The sequence below is a fragment of the Oncorhynchus clarkii genome, chromosome 21 (assembly GCF_045791955.1).
Source record: "Oncorhynchus clarkii lewisi isolate Uvic-CL-2024 chromosome 21, UVic_Ocla_1.0, whole genome shotgun sequence".
Classification (NCBI taxonomy): domain Eukaryota; kingdom Metazoa; phylum Chordata; class Actinopteri; order Salmoniformes; family Salmonidae; genus Oncorhynchus; species Oncorhynchus clarkii.
The window spans coordinates 35,001,930-35,021,137 of NC_092167.1; the positions used below are offsets into that span (position 1 = coordinate 35,001,930).

At 42.6% G+C, this 19,208-nt stretch overlaps 2 protein-coding genes across 3 annotated transcripts; both read left to right on the plus strand.

Moving 5' to 3' along the window:
* Positions 1–354: 354 nt before the first annotated feature.
* On the plus strand, positions 355–11,944 carry LOC139378953 (NADH:ubiquinone oxidoreductase core subunit S2). The gene is made up of 13 exons (XM_071121591.1): positions 355–517; positions 1,870–1,973; positions 2,871–3,061; positions 3,279–3,399; positions 5,387–5,499; positions 5,900–5,974; positions 6,196–6,359; positions 6,448–6,567; positions 6,835–6,964; positions 7,297–7,392; positions 10,456–10,539; positions 10,961–11,018; positions 11,722–11,944. The coding sequence occupies exons 1-13, from the start codon at positions 411–413 to the stop codon at positions 11,757–11,759; spliced, it is 1,401 nt and encodes a 466-aa protein (XP_070977692.1). The 5' UTR covers positions 355–410; the 3' UTR covers positions 11,760–11,944.
* A 128-nt stretch (positions 11,945–12,072) lies between these two features.
* Positions 12,073–16,710, plus strand: LOC139378954 (high affinity immunoglobulin epsilon receptor subunit gamma-like). 2 transcript variants are annotated; one of them, XM_071121592.1, is made up of 5 exons: positions 12,073–12,445; positions 14,038–14,129; positions 14,888–14,932; positions 15,321–15,344; positions 15,453–16,710. In XM_071121592.1, exons 1-5 carry the CDS (start codon positions 12,385–12,387, stop codon positions 15,513–15,515), a joined length of 285 nt encoding a protein of 94 aa, XP_070977693.1. In that variant the 5' UTR covers positions 12,073–12,384; the 3' UTR covers positions 15,516–16,710. The 2 variants fall into 2 exon arrangements, with proteins under 2 accessions (XP_070977693.1, XP_070977694.1); XM_071121593.1 differs by having other exon boundaries at positions 12,217–12,445; positions 14,900–14,932.
* The last annotated feature ends 2,498 nt before the right edge of the window (positions 16,711–19,208 follow it).

The following is a 19,208-nucleotide window of genomic DNA, read 5'->3' on the forward strand; positions in this document are numbered from 1 at the left end:
GCTTTCATAGCAATGGTGGTAAATGACACTGTGCACATTGAAAGGTTGATATCATTGTTTCTGCAGTTGAACTATTTCTGGGATTAAAAGACAGCTAACGTCTGAGGAGCTACATGGAGTACTTGTTCGTGCGGTCGCACCCTTTCAGGCCTCAACCTGAGCGGGTTTTTTAGATTTCGAATGACTGAAGGAGCTGGAATATATATATATATTATTTATTTTACATTATTTTGTAGTTTTTGTGGATTAATGTAAATGTTCTCTTCCCAGTGGAATTTACTTTTCTTTTATGAATTTTTTCACCCCCGTCCAGTTGGTGGCGATAATACACTTTTTAGCATGTAGTTCGCCCTAAACCCCAAAGAAGAAGACATTACGTCACCGGGTGCAGAGCAACTTTGACTGCCAAGATGGCGGGGACAATGTTGAGGTCGCTTAGCAAACTTGGACGTCCTTCAACCAAATTGATTATAAATAGTAATTTGGTCAGCCCTGCTTGCACTGTCCTGCAAAACAGGTGAGATTATCATGGTTCGATAGGCGCAATTATAGTTTAACCGATCAATAATGTCCAAGTAGGTCGTTTAGGGATCAAAAACGGTCACATAACAGCTAGCATTAGCTAGCTAACAAAAGGCACTGCTCATCTACAACACTGCTCATTTACAACACAGGCTTGTCGTTCACATACCTGACACGACACACATCACGCTTATGTTATGTCAGAAGGAACTGTTGTATAATTGCTGTAACATTAAACAGCTGTTAGTTGGCAACCTTGCTAACGTTAGTAACTAGGTTACTTGAATCGAATCAGGTGGATTTTGACAGCACTGCAGCACATCCGATTCATGGCCAGCGTGTCATCTTGCGAAAAAGCAGAGTGACGTTAACTTTACCTAGCAATTTCTTGCAATTCAAATGCATGTTTCTTACTTTTGTCTGAAAAAACGTGTACAATGAGTGGAATGTTAGCACAAAATAGGTCTGGAATCCAGGCTAGCTAGCTACCTTATTGTAGTTAACTAGGCTCAATAACAACACGTTTTACATAACGTGTTATGAGTGTTTACACAACCTGATGCCATTTACTGTATTCAGGTCAACAACACCGGTTGTACACCTCTCACACATTCATATGAACCACTTCAGGGTCAAACATAACGTGTTAGACAGTAACTTGGAACAGTTCAGCCTACCCGATCCATTTGTGCCTTGACAAGTCGCTATGGACCATTACCAACAGTTAGATAATGCTTGATATTGAGGCCTGCTTTATACACAAAAACATTTCATTTGGTGAATCTCTGTTTAATCCTACCGTTTTACTTGTGTGAAATGGGATTAGTGACCAAATCATCAGTCTGTCTTGGATGACCTAGAGCAGATTAATGCCCTACCCTGGACTCTAGTCTACTTATATTAGGAGTTTACTTGGCACATGTTGTCAAATAAGGGGTGCTTATGTTTGTCCTGTTTCACACATGTATAACTGTGTGTGGTGTGAAATGTTATTTTGTTTGTTTTTGCATATCCCACTCCCCCTGAGACACCCTCAGAGTGGGGTCATGGCCAGGGATCATGCATTTTTTGTTATTGCTCTGAGAAAGCATTAGTTTACCTCACAAAACTGTGTAGGTCAAACCAGTGGTTTTCAAACCTCCGTTTCACAATGTTGTTGTAGTCCTGAACTAGCTCACCTGATTCAGGTAGTCCAGGGCGCTTGAGGATTAGTTCAAAGACATGGAACAGCTGGGGTCCCAGAGGAGCGGTTTGAAACCACCTGGTTTAAACACTTGGTCAACAACATACACACACTGCCATAGTACCATTGATGCATCATGGTTGCTTGTTATTCTCTCTTTCCAGGCAGAAACAGTGGCAGCCAGATGTGGAGTGGACGGAGCACTATGCTGGGGCGGTGATGTACCCCAGCGCCATCACTGAGAAATGGGTCCCCCCACCATGGAATGGTACGCCCCACTGTTGTGTACTGTCTTCATCTATAGGCCTACTAGTTATTAATGATGTGCATGAGTAATTGAGTACTCAAATTTTATTCTGTTATATTACATCATGTTTTTTTACTATAAAATAGGAGTCTTGACTGTGATAAGGGCTCTGGAAATAAGGGTGTCTTTTCTGCAAAATGAACAAACAAGGCTATGCCATTGCACAGCCATAGGCTTCTACAAGCAAGCGCCACAGTCAGCTTACTTCCCTTTTGTGTTCCACGATAAAATATAACCAGTTGATTTTACAGTTTCAACAAATGTATCTTAAATGGCACTTGTTTTTTTATTGACTGAATATATGAGGCAACTTAGCAATTAGGATGTGTTATCTGTAATGGTTATGATAAATTAGGCACTTTTTCTCACTGTTGGCATGTAGATGAATGCGCACATTTTTTTCCCACTGCCGCCCTTGTTCTAAAAATAGCTTTTTTTCATTCGAGTACTCAAAGGTCAAATCCCTAGTTGTTATTTAGGCCCAAGTCCAAAGTTGTGTATAATGATTGAAATCTGTTAGTTCCATATGTGGGAGTTGCATTTTATTGCATGCTACTCCATCAAACCTGATTGGTCACAACGTGGTTGTCAGTGGTTTCTAAACTCATTCTGTGATTTTGACTTTATTATAGATTTAGATTCATTCCACATCATACTCTGTGACTTTATCATATCCATTCTACATTCAGCTTTATCTAAACACTTATGCATGAATTCCGAACCAACTAGCCTGTCCAACCTCTTTCTTTTTTCTATGTTGAACCCTGAGAGACGAAATGCGTTGGTTTTACTTTAAACAAGAAAGTAGCTTTTCTTATAAACTTAAACTGCCAAATCTCCTCTCAATCCCTCTCTCAGATAAGGATGCTCCTATGGAGAAGGAGGTGTCTAACCTGACCATTAACTTTGGGCCCCAGCACCCCGCAGCCCATGGCGTGCTGCGTCTGGTGCTGGAGCTCAGCGGGGAGTCAGTGAAGAAGTGTGATCCCCACGTGGGCCTGCTGCACCGCGGCACAGAAAAACTCATTGAGTACAAGACCTACCTACAGGTACGTAGCACACCTAGAGACAGTAAGGTGTGTAAGAAGACAAAAATCCTGGCAGAATAGTTCAGCCGTCAGCTAGGATAGCAAATTGCCTGAAAGTTACTAGCATAAGTGTCCTGACTAAGATGCTAATGTACAAGCTGGTGTTTAGGCTCTTCTACAACGGGCATGTTTTTGTTTGATGAAATGCATTGACCAGTCTTCCCGTGTTTTGCTATAGGCGCTGCCTTACTTTGACAGGTTGGACTACGTGTCCATGATGTGTAACGAGCAGGCCTACTCTCTGGCCGTGGAGAAGCTGCTCAACATCCAGGCCCCACCCCGCGCACAGTGGATCAGAGGTAAGACTAGGTGCTACTAGACAACCTTGCCAGAAAGGACGAACTAACCAATACCTCAAACTGATGAGCAAACCAACTTGCATGAGCTTTTTTCCCCACGAATTGTCGGTTCAGAGATAAAGGTACAGTTTGGGTTAACAAGTGAAATTTGAGATTACGGTGGTGCACCTCTCTCCTTTACCAGCACAACAGTAACAAGCATGAGAATCATAACCTTCTTAGGTCATCTGGCCCCATTTACCCTTTCATACAAGGTCACTAGGGGGCAGTAGTTAGCTACATGGAGTTCAACAGTCAACATGGATATACAGTTGGAAGTTGGGTCATTAAAACTCGTTTTTCAGCCACTCTACAAATTTCTTGTTAACAAACTATAGTTTTGGCAAGTCTGTTAGGACATCTACTTTGTGCATGACACAAGACATTTTCCAACAATTGTTTACAGACAGATTATTTCACTTATAATTCACTATCACAATTCCAGTGGGTCAGAAGTTTACATACACTAAGTTGACTGTGCCTTTAAACAGCTTGGAAAATTCCAGAAAATGATGCCATGGCTTTGGAAGCTTCTGATAGGCTAATTGACATTATTTGAGTCAATTGGAGGTGTACCTAGGGATGTATTTCAAGGCCTACCTTCAAACTCAGTGCCTCTTTGCTTGACATGGGAAAATCAAAACAAATCAGCCAAGACCTCAGAAAAAAAAAGTTGTAGACCTCCACAAGTCTGGTTCATCCTTGAGAGCAATTTCCAAACACCTGAAGGTACCACGTCAATCTGTACAAACAATAGTACGCCCAGGAATACCGCCCAGGAAGGAGACGCATTCTGTCTCCTAGAGATTAACGTACTTTGGTGCGAAAAGTGCAAATCAATCCCAGAACAACAGCAAAGGACCTTGTGAAGATGCTTGAGGAAACGGGTACAAAAGTATCTATAGCCACAGTAAAACGAGTCCTATATTGACATAATCTGAAAGGCTGCTTAGCAAGGAAGAAGCCACTGCTCCAAAACCGCTGTAAAAAAAAGCCAGACTGCGGTTTGCAGCTGCACATGGGGACAAAGATTGTACTTTTTGGAGAAATGTCCTCTGGTCTGATGAAACAAAAATAGAACCGTTTGGCCATAATGACCATCATTATGTTTGGAAGAAAAAGGGGGAGGTTTGCAAGCTGAAGAACACCATCCCAACCGTGAAGCACGGGGGTGGCAGCATCATGTTGTGGGGGTGCTTTGCTGCAGGAGGGAATGGTACACTTCACAAAATAGATGGCACCATGAGGAAGGAAAGTTGTGGATGTCTTGATGTTACTTCAATATATCAGTCAGGAAGTTAAAGCTTGGTCGCAAATGGGTCTTCCATATGGGGACAATGACCCAAAGCATACTTCCAAAGTTGTGGCAAAATGGCTTAAGGACAACAAAGTCAAGGTATTGGAGTCGCCATCACAAAGCCCTGACCTCAATTCTATAAAAAAATTGTGGGCAGAACTGAAAAGGCGTGTGCAAGCGAGGAGGCCTACAAACCTGACTCAGTTACATCGGTTCTGTCAGGAGGAATGGGCCAAAATTCACCCAACTTATTGTGGAAGGATACCTGAAACGTTTGACCCAAGTTCAACAATTTAAAGACAATGCTACCAAATATTAATTGAGTGTATGTATACTTCTGACCCACTGGGAATGTGATGAAAGAAATAAAAGCTGAAATCATTCTCTCTATTATTCTGGCATTTCACATTCTTAAATTGAAGTGGTGATCCTAACTGACCTAAGACAGAACATTTTTACTCTGATTAAATTTCAGGAATTGTGAAATACTGAGTATAAATGTATTTGGCCAAGGTGTATATATAAACTTCTGACTTCAACTGTACAGAGGAACTGGGGCCTGTTACACAATCTCCACACAGGCAGAAGATGGGCAACAGTGGTTAAGTAAGTAAGTATGACTTTTCAGGGTCTACTTCTGTTGTTTTGCAGTTCTTTTCGGAGAGCTGACTCGCATCCTGAACCACATCATGGCCATCACCACCCACGCCCTGGACATCGGAGCCATGACCCCCTTCTTCTGGATGTTCGAGGAGAGAGAGAAGGTGAGAATGGAAACAGAATTTAGGATCTGGGGCCGTATCAAGCTTAACAGAGTAGGAGTGATGATCTAGAATCAGGGTCCTGATCTTCCTTCCTTTTGCTGAAGTAGCAATTTTTGCTTTTGCTGAAGTAGCAAGTCCTTTTTCTTATTGGTGTATTAACTAATTTAATGTCACCAGGCAGGCCAAAACTCCATCTCGCCCAAACAGGACGAAATTTCAGGCAGTCTTTTCAATCGTCTCTTACACTAAAAGTGTATTATCATAATTTTCACAATTTCCCAGTATTATTCCAACCTCTGTGTGTAAATATATGTAAAACACTGGAAAACCATGTTTTTTTTGTTGTTGATAGCACTGGACCTTTTCATGGTGTGTTGTCGTGTCTCTATCCTTCTCCTAGATGTTTGAGTTCTATGAGCGTGTCTCAGGGGCCAGGATGCATGCAGCCTACGTCAGACCTGGTGGAGTACACCAGGTGAGGGCTGCCTGGGAACTAAGTCTTATGGGGTTTCTCCTGGGTAGCGTTTCCCCTAGGTTCAGATCTAGGATCAGCATCCTCTCCCCAATCCTAACCTTCACCATTATAAGGGGGGGATCGCTAAACTGACCCAAGATCAGTGTCTAGGGGCAACTTCACCCTACAGCTATGTATGCGATGGAATGGTCGCTATAAAGATTGTTATCTGCTTGTCCCAGGACATGCCACTGGGACTAATGGATGATATCTATGAGTGGTGCAAGAACTTCTCCATCAGAATAGACGAGGTGGAGGAGATGTTGACCAACAACCGTATCTGGAAGAACCGCACCGTGGACATCGGGGTTGTGTCTGCAGAGGACGCACTCAACTATGGCTTCAGGTGAGACGCACTCACTCACACACTCTCTCTCTCAAACTGTTGTGAAGCTAATGAAAGATGTAAATCACCCCCTCTGCTTGTCTGTCAGTGGTGTGATGCTGAGGGGTTCAGGCATCAAGTGGGACCTGAGGAAGTCTCAGCCCTACGACAAGTATGACGAGGTGGAGTTTGACGTCCCCATCGGCAGCAAGGGAGACTGCTACGACAGGTGAGAAGGACGCCTTCTGTCCTCTCTGTCTGCCTCTCTCTCTCTTTTTTACTTAGTATTGCGTTTGTGTAGATGAGTTTTACCTTCATATTTGTTATTGATTGTTTTTGATTGAATCCTGTTTGAGTTGTTGGCGGCTGGTCTAGTGGTAGTGCTGCCACACACGGACCACATGCCCCTGGAGGGCAGCGGTTAAACCCCCCCCCCATGTTTACATCTTGTTTCCCCTCCCTCCTTCCTCTCCTCTTTGTCCTTGGTGTTGGTCAGGTACCTGTGCAGGGTGGAGGAGATGAGGCAGAGTCTCAGGATCATGATCGAGGCCCTCAACAAGATGCCAGCGGGAGAGATCAAAGTGGACGACGCCAAGGTGGCCCCGCCCAAGAGATCTGAGATGAAGGTGAGAGAATGACTGAATGTTTTTATTTTTATTTGAGATCATTGAGGACAGCGGGGTGCACGTTTTTTAGCCCTAGCGCGAAAAACGCACCGGATTCAACTAATCAAACGGCTTGATGAGTTAATTAGTTGAATCAGGTGTCCGAGTGCACCTTTTTTAGGTGCTCGGGACCAGGATGGAGAAACACTGATTCAGGGCATTTAGATCATCCTCTATTTTTTTCTGCCTTACCCTGTAGTTAAACACAAGCCCTTGTTACGGTGGAGTGTTTCACATCGAGTCTAAATAAGCATAAACATCAGTTGTAATGGTGGTTAATGTTCCCATGTTAGATGTCCATGGAGTCTCTGATCCATCACTTTAAGCTGTACACAGAGGGTTACCAGGTGCCCCCCGGATCCACATACACAGCTGTAGAAGCACCCAAGGTAAGCCCTCCCCTTTCCTCAGACCTACATGGATAGAAGGGCTTTGAGCCTCTGTTTTTTTTAATTGAACCTCAAATACTTTGAGGATATTCTATATGTGCAATTTACTGCTTGTAATGGTGAGATTCTCCTCCAACTGATCTATTTTGTAGGTCATAGGAGGCCTTTAGATATAACACAATTCCAAAACATTTATCACATTGATTTGACAGACAGCGATATTCTGTAAATGTGCCAGATTTAGCTAGCTGGTTAATTTGAATCTGTAATCGCATCGATGGCCCTGAACAAACTTTATTTGACTCTATGCAAACTGGAAACCACATATCCTGAGGCTGCATTCATTGTAGCTGGGGATTTTAACAAGGCTAATCTGAAAACAAGACTCTAAATTCTATCAGCATATCGATTGTGCTACCAGGGCTGGTAAAACCCTGGATCATTGTTATTCTAACTTCCACGACGCATATAAGGCCCTCCCCCGCCCTCCTTTCGGAAAAGCTGACCACGACTCCATTTTGTTGCTTCCAGCCTACAGACAGAAACTAAAACAGGAAGCCCCCGTGCTCAGGTCTGTTCAACGCTTGTCCGACCAATCTGATTCCACGCTTCAAGACTGCTTCGATCACGTGGATTGGGATATGTTTCGCATTGCGTCCAACAACATTGACGAATACGCTGATTCTGTGAGCGAGTTCATTAGAAAGTGCATTGGCGATGTCGTACCCATAGCAACTATTAAAACATTCCCAAACCAGAAACCGTGGATTGATGGCAGCATTCGCACGAAACTGAAAGCGCGAACCACTGCTTTTAACCAGGGCAAGGTGACCGGAAACATGACTGAATACAAACAGTGTAGCTTTTCCCTCCGCAAGTCAAACAAGCTAAGCGTCAGTATAGAGACAAAGTAGAGTCGCAATTCAACGGCTCAGACACGAGGTATGTGGCAAGGTCTACAGTCAATCACGGATTACAAAAAGAACACCAGCCCCGTTGCGAACCAGGATGCCTTGCTCCCAGACAGACTAAATAACTTCTTTGCTCGCTTTGAGGACAATACAGTGCCACTGACATGGCCCACTACCAAAATCTGCGGACTCTCCTTCACTGCAGCCGACGTGAGTAAAACATTTAAACGTGTTAACCCTCGCAAGGCTGCAGACGGCATCCCCAGCCGCATCCTCAGAGCATGCGCAGACCAGCTGGCTGGTGTGTTGATGGACATATTCAATCAATCCTTATCCCAGTCTGCTGTCCCCTCATGCTTCAAGAGGGCCACCATTGTTCCTGTTCCCAAGAAAGCTAAGGTAACTGAACGACTACTGCCCCGTAGCACTCGCTTCCGTCATCATGAAGTGCTTTGAAAGACTAGTCAAGGACCATATCACCTCCACCCTACCTGGCAGCCTAGACCCACTCCAATTTGCTTACCGCCCCAATAGGTCCACAGACTATGCAATCGCAACCACACTGCACGCTGCCCTAACCCATCTGGACAAGAGGAATACCTATGTGAGAATGCTGTTCATCGACTACAGCTCAGCATTTAACACCATAGTACCCTCCAAACTCATCATCAAGCTCGAGACCCTGGGTCTCGACCCCTCCCTGTGCAACTCGGTACTGGACTTCCTGACGGGCCGCCCCCAGGTGGTGAGGGTAGGTAAAAACATCTCCACCCCGCTGATCCTCAACACTGGGGCCCCACAAGGGTGCGTTCTGAGCCCTCTCCTGTACTCCCTGTTCACCCACGACTGCGTGGCCATGCACACCTCCAACTCAATCATCAAGTTTGCGGACGACACTACAGTGGTAGGCTTGATTACCAACAACGACGAGACGGCCTAGAGTGTGGTGTCAGGAAAATAACCTTGCACTCAACGTCAACAAAACAAAGGAGATGATCGTGGACTTCGGGAAACAGCAGAGGGAGCACCCCCCTATCCACATCGATGGGACAGTAGTGGAGAGGGTAGTAAGTTTTAAGTTCCTCTGCGTACATGTCACGGACAAACTGAATTAGTCCACCCACACAGACAGCGTTGTGAAGAAGGCGCAGCAGCCCCTCTTCAACCTCAGGAGGCTGAAGAAATTTGGCTTGTCACCAAAAGCACTCAAACCTTTACAGATGCACAATCGAGAGCATCCTGTCAGGCTGTATCACCGCCTGGTACGGCAACTGCTCCACCCACAACCGTAAGGCTCTCCAGAGGGTAGTGAGGTCTGCACAACGCATCACCGGGGGCAAACTACCTGCCCTCCAGGACACCTACACCACCCGATGTCACAGGAAGGCCATAAAGATCATCAAGAACAACAACCACCAGAGCCACTGCCTGTTCACTCCGCTATCATCCAGAAGGCGAGGTCAGTACAGGTGCATCAAAGCAGGGACCGAGAGACTGAAAAACAGCTTCTATCTCAAGGCCATCAGACTGTTAAACAGCCACCACTAACATTGAGTGGCTGCTGCCAACATACTGACTCAACTCCAGCCACTTTAATAATGGAAATTGATGTAAAAAATGTTTCACTAGCCACTTTAAACAATGCCACTTAATATAATGTTTACATACCCTACATTACTCATCTCATATGTATATACTGTACTCTATACCATCTACTGCATCTTGCCATCTTTATGTAATACATGTATTACTAGTCACTTTAAACTATGCCACTTTTATGTTTACATACTGTACTCGATACCATCTACTGCATCTTGCCTATGCCGTTCTGTACCATCACTCATTCATATATCTTTATGTACATATACACACAAGTGTAAAGGGATGAATAAGGTAGCAGTTGTGGGATTGTTAGGTTAGATTACTCGTTGGCTATTACTGCATTGTCGGAACTAGAAGCACAAGCATTTCGCTACACTCGCATTAACATCTGCTAACCATGTGTATGTGACAAATAAAATTTGATTTATATAGGTAGATTAAAGGTGCTGCTGTTGTGTAATGTGATCTCCTCTCCTGTCTCTTCCAGGGAGAGTTTGGTGTGAATGTGTTGGGTAGGAATATTAATGTGTAATATTGTGTTATTTTGCAGGGAGAGTTTGGTGTGTATCTGGTATCTGACGGCTCCAGCAGGCCCTACCGCTGCAAAATCAAAGCTCCAGGATTCGCTCACTTGGTACGGGGAGCTCATACTACCACAACACAGACAGAATTCACACCCTGAATTATTAAATGCAGTTATAAATTATTCAATGTGTAAAACAGCTTTTTCCTCAAGGCTACTTATAATTCATTAAGGACATTTATAAACCAGTATAATAGCGTTTGTAAAATAAAACAAACCCAACCCTGCCTTCCCCTCTCTGTCTGTGTTGTAACATGTTTGTTCTTGGGACATTAACACACCAGACCGTGACCGTCCCACACTGTTTTGGTTTCTGTATCAAATCACTTTAAATAAAGTGCATTGCACAAACGTGTCGCAACACAGATTTTATAAGAAAAAATCTATGTATGATGCTTCTTTCGGTTTATAGTTGGTTTGGAGTTGGTTGGTTTGGAGTTGATTGATGGTTTTGATGTTTTTTTTCCCCCAGGCTGCCCTGGATATGATGGCTAAAGGACACATGCTGGCTGACGTAGTGGCCATTATTGGTAAGAAATGTTTCTACTGGGTCATATTCAGTAGGACACAATGTAGCAAAATGTTTTGTGACGGTTAACAAAAATCTGTGTTCTAATTGTATTAGTACCTCTGTTTCACAAAAGATTATCCCTGCTGAACACGACCCTTATGTTATGAGTCAACCATTGATATCAGAATCCTTAGCAATGCAATTCATGTACACTGAACAAAAATATAAACGCATCATTTTCAAAGGTTTTACAAAGGAGTTACAGTTCATAAGGAAGTCAGTTAATTTTAAATACATTTGTTAGGTGCTAATCTATGGATTTCACATGACTGGGAATACAGATAGACATGTTGATCACAGATACCTTAAAAAAAAAAGAAGCTATTAGCGTGGATCAAAAAACCAGTCAGTATCTGGTTTGACCACAATTTGCCTCATCTCCTTAACATAGAGTTGATCAGGCTGTTGATTGTGGCCTGTGGAATGTTGGCTCACTCTTCAATGGTTGTGCGAAGTTGCTGAATATTGGCGGGAACTGGAACACGTTGTCCTGGGCTCGCGTGGTTAGATGTGGTTTGTACATATGGAACATTTCTGGGATATTTTATTTCAGCTCATGAAACCAACACTTTACATGTTGCATTTATATTTTTGTTCAGTGTAGTTCCTGTTCAATGTATGGTTGATTTTTTTTATTTTTTTATTGAATCTTCTTGTGACAGGCACCCAGGACATTGTGTTTGGCGAAGTTGACCGTTAAGTTAACACCTGACTGTTGAAAGATGACACCCATGGTTCCACTCTGAAGAGGATTTCTCAGCGCTGTCTTTACTACCTTGTTTGTCTCTCATTCACTGTACTGGGATTTTGACAGATGGGCCAACTCGTAATCATTGACGTATAATGCTGTAAACCTAATAAATATTTTATCTCTGATCGGTCAAATAGTGTCATTTCACTCAGTATCTTTTGTAGTTAAGAAACTTACAGTAAGAACTTCAGGGAAGTCATAGCTCAATGTTATTTCCGTTTTCAAAACACCATGTTGCACAACCAACATGTGGTAAAGATAGAGTAAGTCGACAGAACCCGAAGCATTATAGGTCTTTCAGTCTGTCCTTCCTCCAACGCTGTGTGCAGGCCCACAGACAGGGGAGTGGTCTGATCATAGAAAATGGACTGAGCTCGACCACAACTTCCCCCTGCTGCTCTACCCTGGCTTTCTTTGTAACACTGCGTCATCACCACACTTAACCAACCGACTCGTCAGCCCTGCTAAACCGATGTGCTGGTTACTGACTGAGCAGTCTGACGTCTGGTAAAAAGAGCTTGTTGCCGCTGCCTACTGTTGTGGTGTGTCCTGTTGTATCCTTGTTGCTGTGACAATGGGAGGCAGATTCCAGGTTCTTTCAGCTCTTCCTCTGTGGTTGAGCTTTGGCAGCGCTGGTGAGTCTGGAGTTTAAGTACAAACCTCTTGATGTTTGGTTGTTGACCTGTGCTATGAAAGTGTTATTTATTTGTGGGATTAACATGAGTTTAACTTTTTGATTAGTATAACTAAACTAAATTTGGTCTTCCACTGGAGGAAATATTTTAAAGTCAAGTCAATTATAAAGTATCATGGTGAGTCCCATGGTTGAGATCAGGGCTCATGTCCACAAAGCATTTCAGAGTAGTGCTGATCTAGGACCTGACCATATAATCTTATTCATTATGATCTACAAGGCAAAACGGATCTTAGATCAGCACTCCTACGCTGAGATGCTTTGTTGAAACGGGCCCAGATCTCAGGGAGTCCAGCAATTAACGTAGTTCGAGTTACAAATGCCGATACATCGCATTCAAATCTTTTTACTGAAGACTGACATAAGTCCGTCAGTGAAAATATTTGAATGTGATGTACTGGTATTTGGAACTCGTCGAATATTATTTTGGTCATATAATGAATAATCAACTATTTTGTTGATAGAAACCATGTAGCGACACGTTTACAATAATTGTTGAAGTGGGCATCATAATTTCTCCTTCCTGAAAGAATGAAGTAAATCAGCTTTTCCTGTCTGTAAATGGTTTTGCTCATGACTGTTTTAACCTGGTTTTAGAAATAGATTTTTCATTAGAACCAAACTCCATTTGGCGCAAAAAAAATATTGTATATTGGTGTAGTGTAGGTGATTCTGATATTCTCAATATAGAGGGCAAAACGATGTCAGTGGTAATTGGTATGATGAACCTTTGGTGTGATGGACCGTGTGTAACAACTAAAAAAAGGGGGATAGGGCTCAATTCTTATTGTTTTGGAGCCTTTTCTGGGACCGCAGAAGCAAAGCAGTGGCCACATTGGTCCTCTAACATTAGATACTGAAGAAAGTGATGGCATTACTTTTTCACGGCACTGTATGCACTGACGAAATGTCAGCACCATCTGCATGGTCCACACACACACGTACACAGAAGCGTACACTATGTCTAAGCATCAGTGTAGGTGTACTGCACCTATATGCATGCATATACAGTACACATTTCAGTGTTCTCCATGGTGTTTTCTTGCACATAGCGTTCTCTATTTAAATCGACAGATGTTTTCTGAGGTTCACAGATATGAGGTAGGGAAACCAAAAGAGATCATAGATAGATAAATCTACCACATCACCCTAGTCCCACCTCACACTTGCACACACACACACACCAAACTGATAAAGATTAAATAATCACAATTTCCTTTTAAACAGACACTCAATTTGAAGATATGCCTGTTTGTCAGAACAGAATGATATTAACCAAGATCATTTTTGACATGTTGTGGATAGGAGTAGGTAGGTACTGTACCAGCCAAACAGGTAAGGAAAGATGACTGAGATCTGCGCGACAGACCGATTACAGGTGGTCACTTGCCATAACTGATAGTCTGGTTGTTTTTACCTACCTTAGTTACATGCACTGTAAGTCACTCTGAATAAGAGCATCTGCTAAATTACTAAATTGGTGGTCAAACCAGGACCATCCTGTAAATAGCAGTCCTTCTCCTCTGTCCTCAGCGGCCCTGGTTGAGCCTCAGATCTGCTACATCCTGGACGCCATCTTGTTTCTGTACGGTATCATCCTTACCGTGCTATACTGCAGGATCAAGGTACAGCTGCCTTCTACACTCTAGAAATAGTTTTATACCCTTTCCCCAGATACTGTATATGCCTCATCACAATTATATTGTGGAGATCTACAGACAGTTCATTGGACTTCATTGTATAGTTTCTGATCTGACGTGCACTGTCAACTGTGGGACCTTGTGTAGACAAGTGTTTCTTTCTGAATCATGTCCAAACAATTGAATTGGCCAAAAGTGGACTCCAATCAAGTTGTAGTGACACCTCAAGGATGATCAAAGGAAATTGGATACACCTGAGCTCCATTTGGAGTGTCATAGCAAAGGAGTGTGAATACTTATGTAAATGAGATTTCTGTATTTAATTTTCAATAAATTAGCTAAACAATTCTAAACAAGGTTTCACTGTCATTACGAGGTATTGTGTGTACAGTAGATGGGTGAGAGAAAAAAAACTATTGATTCCATTTTGAATTCAGGCTGTAACAATAAAATGTGGAATAAGTCCAACGGTATGAATACCTTCTGAAGGCACTGTAAATCTGAAAGACATGGATAGGTATAAACACTGATCTAAAAAACAATGTTCTCTGCAGTATGACTATGGGTATATAAACTATGGTAGTAGCTCCACCTTGTCCTCTGGAAGGTTAGGTGAAATTTTCACCATATTGCTTATACTTATCCAACCCATCCAATCGTTTCAGATCTGCACAAATGCCTAGAACAGCTTGGGGTTGATTCAGTTTCATCTGTCTGTCTTACCTCTATCTTTCAACACTCAGTATTTCCCACAGATGGCTCCGGTGACTGGGACAGCAAAGCCAGTGGTGAGAAAGCCACAGTAACATGATCTACACTGTTAAACCCCATTAAACAAGCCCTTATGGCACCCAGATACATGAAAACGAGCCCCTGCAGTTGGCCGGGGATCAAATCAATGTAATGTGAGATATGCTCCAAACCATTTTCTAGTCCTGTACAACGCAGACAAACACAACTACAGCTTTACAGTCGGTTGGGGGCAGGGAGGGATTTCCTGACAAACATTAAACCTAATAGTTTATTTTTCACACACTTTCTACAACAACAAAAAATGCCACCACCTGTACTCACACACAAGCGCATCCTGTTTCAAGATGTTGCATGAATAGTGATTTAGTCATTTTCCTCAGTGTTTGTGTTTTGTAATGGTGTTTCTCTTTCACTCTGACACAGAATGCAGAGGAGAGCATCTATACGGTGAGTTGGTGATGGTGATCTTAGTTGATGTGTGAAATTTCAATTGTAGGTCCTTGCTTAATTATATTTTTTCTCGCTCTCTCTCTATCTCTCTCTCAAATATCTCAGGGATTGACTCCTCATTCTGCAGACACCTACCAGACCATCGGTCAGAAGAAAGGATTGCACTAGTCGAGGATGAGTTGAAGAAAGAGAACGTTTGACTCTTTCCATTTGTTAAATCACTTTTGTCTTTCCAGGCATTTCCATTGCATCTTATGTATTTTATTTAACAGCTTTTGAGCGAAAATGTAACGGTTTTTAAAAACATTTATTTGCCATTCATATGTGACAGCCTCCTTTGTATGTTGTGGTATGTGTCTCGAAAGAGAGAGAAACGTGAGAAGAGCAAAAGAGGGAAGAAGTTGAGCAGTGGGTAAAAATGTATTTACGATTGGTTTGACAGTAGCTAGGTTTGCATCCAATTTTCGACAGATTTTCATTTAAATATTATAAAATCTGCATAAAATAATATGCGCATTTTCCAACCAGATACGTTTGACTGACTTTATGAGGATACAATCCTGTGCGTGACGACGTAGTGCACGTAAAAATATATTTTACGGTTAAATTCCCATGAACCGAATGAAAAATACAATTTCTATCGCATTTTCAACTCTGCTGATAATTAGTCACAAAAACTGTTGCATTGAATAGCAAATGTACCCGAGTTGGTCTTGGCACATGCGCTCTAGCCAACACCTAGCAGATACAGTGCGGGTAGGCTACCTATTATGAGATTATTATGAATAAGAGCGATATTATTTGTATTGGTCAAACCTAATCATCGTTCGTTATCTCAATAAGACCCTCGATGTTAATTGTATAGGAGCAAGCAAGCCAACACCTTGTACATTCACCACCCTGTGAAGTTCATAATTTATTTAATCTGTAGCCAAATAAACTGCATGCTTTCCCGAGACGTAGTGGGAGAACCACACAACATATAATTTCATGACCCCCAAATTTACTTCGATATGATGGTTATTATATCAATATTTGCGCAGAAAACGTTTCCACCGCCTTTTCTCACCGACATAAAAGTATCCCACCATGTCGAACGAACAAACTGTCTTGTCAGTATAAGATTGTACAGGTGTTGTGTCAAAAATCTTGTCAGTATAAGATTGTACAGGTGTTGTGTCAAAAATCTCCCCCTGCCAGACCCCCCCAACGCTCTAACCACTAGGCTACCCTGCCGCCCCATATAGCTTCATTCACCGTTTTATCAAATCATGTACAGTTTTTAACTTGATATTGGTGTTCTGGGTCTATTGTTGGAATTTTCAAAGTTTCTATGGTGCTTTTCTAATACATTCTGATAAAATATCAAACTGGTCTGTGGTAGGTTATTTTGATATTTTCTTTCACACAGTTGATGCATCTAGCTCACGCTATTTCAGAGGCTGATTTCCGTTACACCGAAGCCATGGCAACTGATCCTGGCCCCGGCCACACACTGTCCGACTCACATCCTCTTTGTGGCCACTGCAAAGTTTCTGTCATGTGTGTGTCTGTGTGCGCGCGGTCTTGTGCGTTCTACCGCCCTAGGTGAGACAAATGTCTTTGCCAATACCCCTGCGAAACTAGAACAGTCACAAGCAAAATAACATTGAAAATAAGTCTAAAATATGTTTTTTTCCAGACTTTGAAGTTAGGTTAATTTTAGGTTCCTAATGAAAGTTGAACATATGTATTTTCCGGACGTTTAAAATACGTATTTTCTGGATGTTGAAATCAGGTTCACTTTCGGTACTGAAAAAACATGAAAAGACATCTTAATGAAGAGTAAAGTAGGGTACAATGCAGTACATTATACTGTACTGAACTATACTTTTCTTTACTGTACTCTGCTGTCATCTACTGTGCTGTCCAAACTTGTGAAACAGATGTCGATGATTGGTTCAGATTTGTCCCGGTTCATGGATGTTGAAATCAAGGCCGGTCTGGAATTGAAGGATACAAAACTTGAAACTACTGATTATCATAACAATTTAGCCTACTAGGTGAAACTCCTAGACAGCAGTTGTGAGGAGCCTGATTTTTTTTAACCTGTCTTTTTTTAAGGATTTCACGTTTGTTAACTTGCCATATTCACATCAAAGCGCATTTTTTTTATTTGACTCGGAGCCATTTAGGTTAGGCTGTTTGATCAAAGAAACGTGCATAATGTCAAACGTGTCTCGTGACATTGTCAAATTTTCACATCCACTCCAGTCTGTAGGCTACAGAAAATGCCATATACTCTTTCTAACGTAGGCTATATGGTACATGGTTTATGTTAGACCATTTTTTAAACCGAAAGTTGGTTGAGCGCCACAGCTCAGAATTATTAATTATTAGAATTAAGCAAGGCATTATCTGTTGTTGGAGGTACGCCTTGGTCAGTTTAGCTCGGAAAATGCCGCCATCGTCAATCTGCAGTTGTATGCGGTCGCTTGACCAGAGCCTATTGACAACGCTTCGCTCCAATGCTTAGCTTCGTTGGAAATTTGCAGAGCTCAACGTTTTCTCCAGCTCAGTTAGCAGGGTTCTCGCTGCTCACCTTAATTGAGAGCACCTTGACTGCCTGCGTCCGTGCTTGGTAAGGAAACTGCTTGGAATCTGACCATAAGGTGCTACAGAGGGTAGTGCATATGGACCAGCTCCATGCAACCCAGGACCTCTTGTTTTAAATATACTTAAGTATCAAAAGTTAATGGAATTGCTAAAATGAAAAGCACCATCAATACCCAGGGGCACACTACAACACTCAGACATCATTTACAAACAAAGCATTTGTGTTTAGTGAGTCTGCCAGATCAGGGGCAGTAAGGAAGACCAGGGATGTTCTCCTGATAAGTGTGTAAATTGGATAATTGTCCCTGTCAACAGGTAACTAGTACTTTGGGTGTCAGGGAAAATGTATGTAATGTAAAAATGTAAAAAGTACATTATTTTCTTTAGGAATGTAGTGAAGTAAAAGTTGGCAAAAATACTAAAGTACAGATACTCCAAAAAAAGACTTAAGTTGTGCTTTAAATATTTTTTACTTAAGTACTTTACATCACTGTGCACCGCAAGCAGTACAGGAGCGCTAAGTCTGGGACCAAAAGGCTCCTGAACAGCTTCAACCCCCAAGCCATAATAAGGCTGTTGAATAGTTAAATGGCTACCTGGACTATTTGCATTGACCCCCTTTTTTATGCACTGACCCTCTTGCAGCAGCTCTATGCACACAACACACACACGCTCACACACACACACACACAACACACACACACACAACACACACACACACACACAACACACACACACACACAGACACACGCTCACACACAACACACACACGCTCACACACACACAACACACACACGCTCACACACAACACACACACACGCTCACACACAACACACACACGCTCACACACAACACACACACACACACAACACACACACACACACACACGCAACACACACACACTCACACAACACACACACACACACAAGAAACACACACGCTCACACACACACACTCACGCTCACACACACACACGCTCACACACATACACGCTCACACACACACACGCTCTCACACACACACATACACGCTCACACACACACACACACACATCCTCACTCACACACACACACGCTCACACACACGCTCACACACACACGCTCACGCTCACACACACATACACGCTCACCTACACACACGCTCACACACACACATACACGCTCACACACACACACACATACACGCTCACACACACACACGCTCACACACACGCTCACACACACACATACACGCTCACACACACACTCACTCACACACACACACACA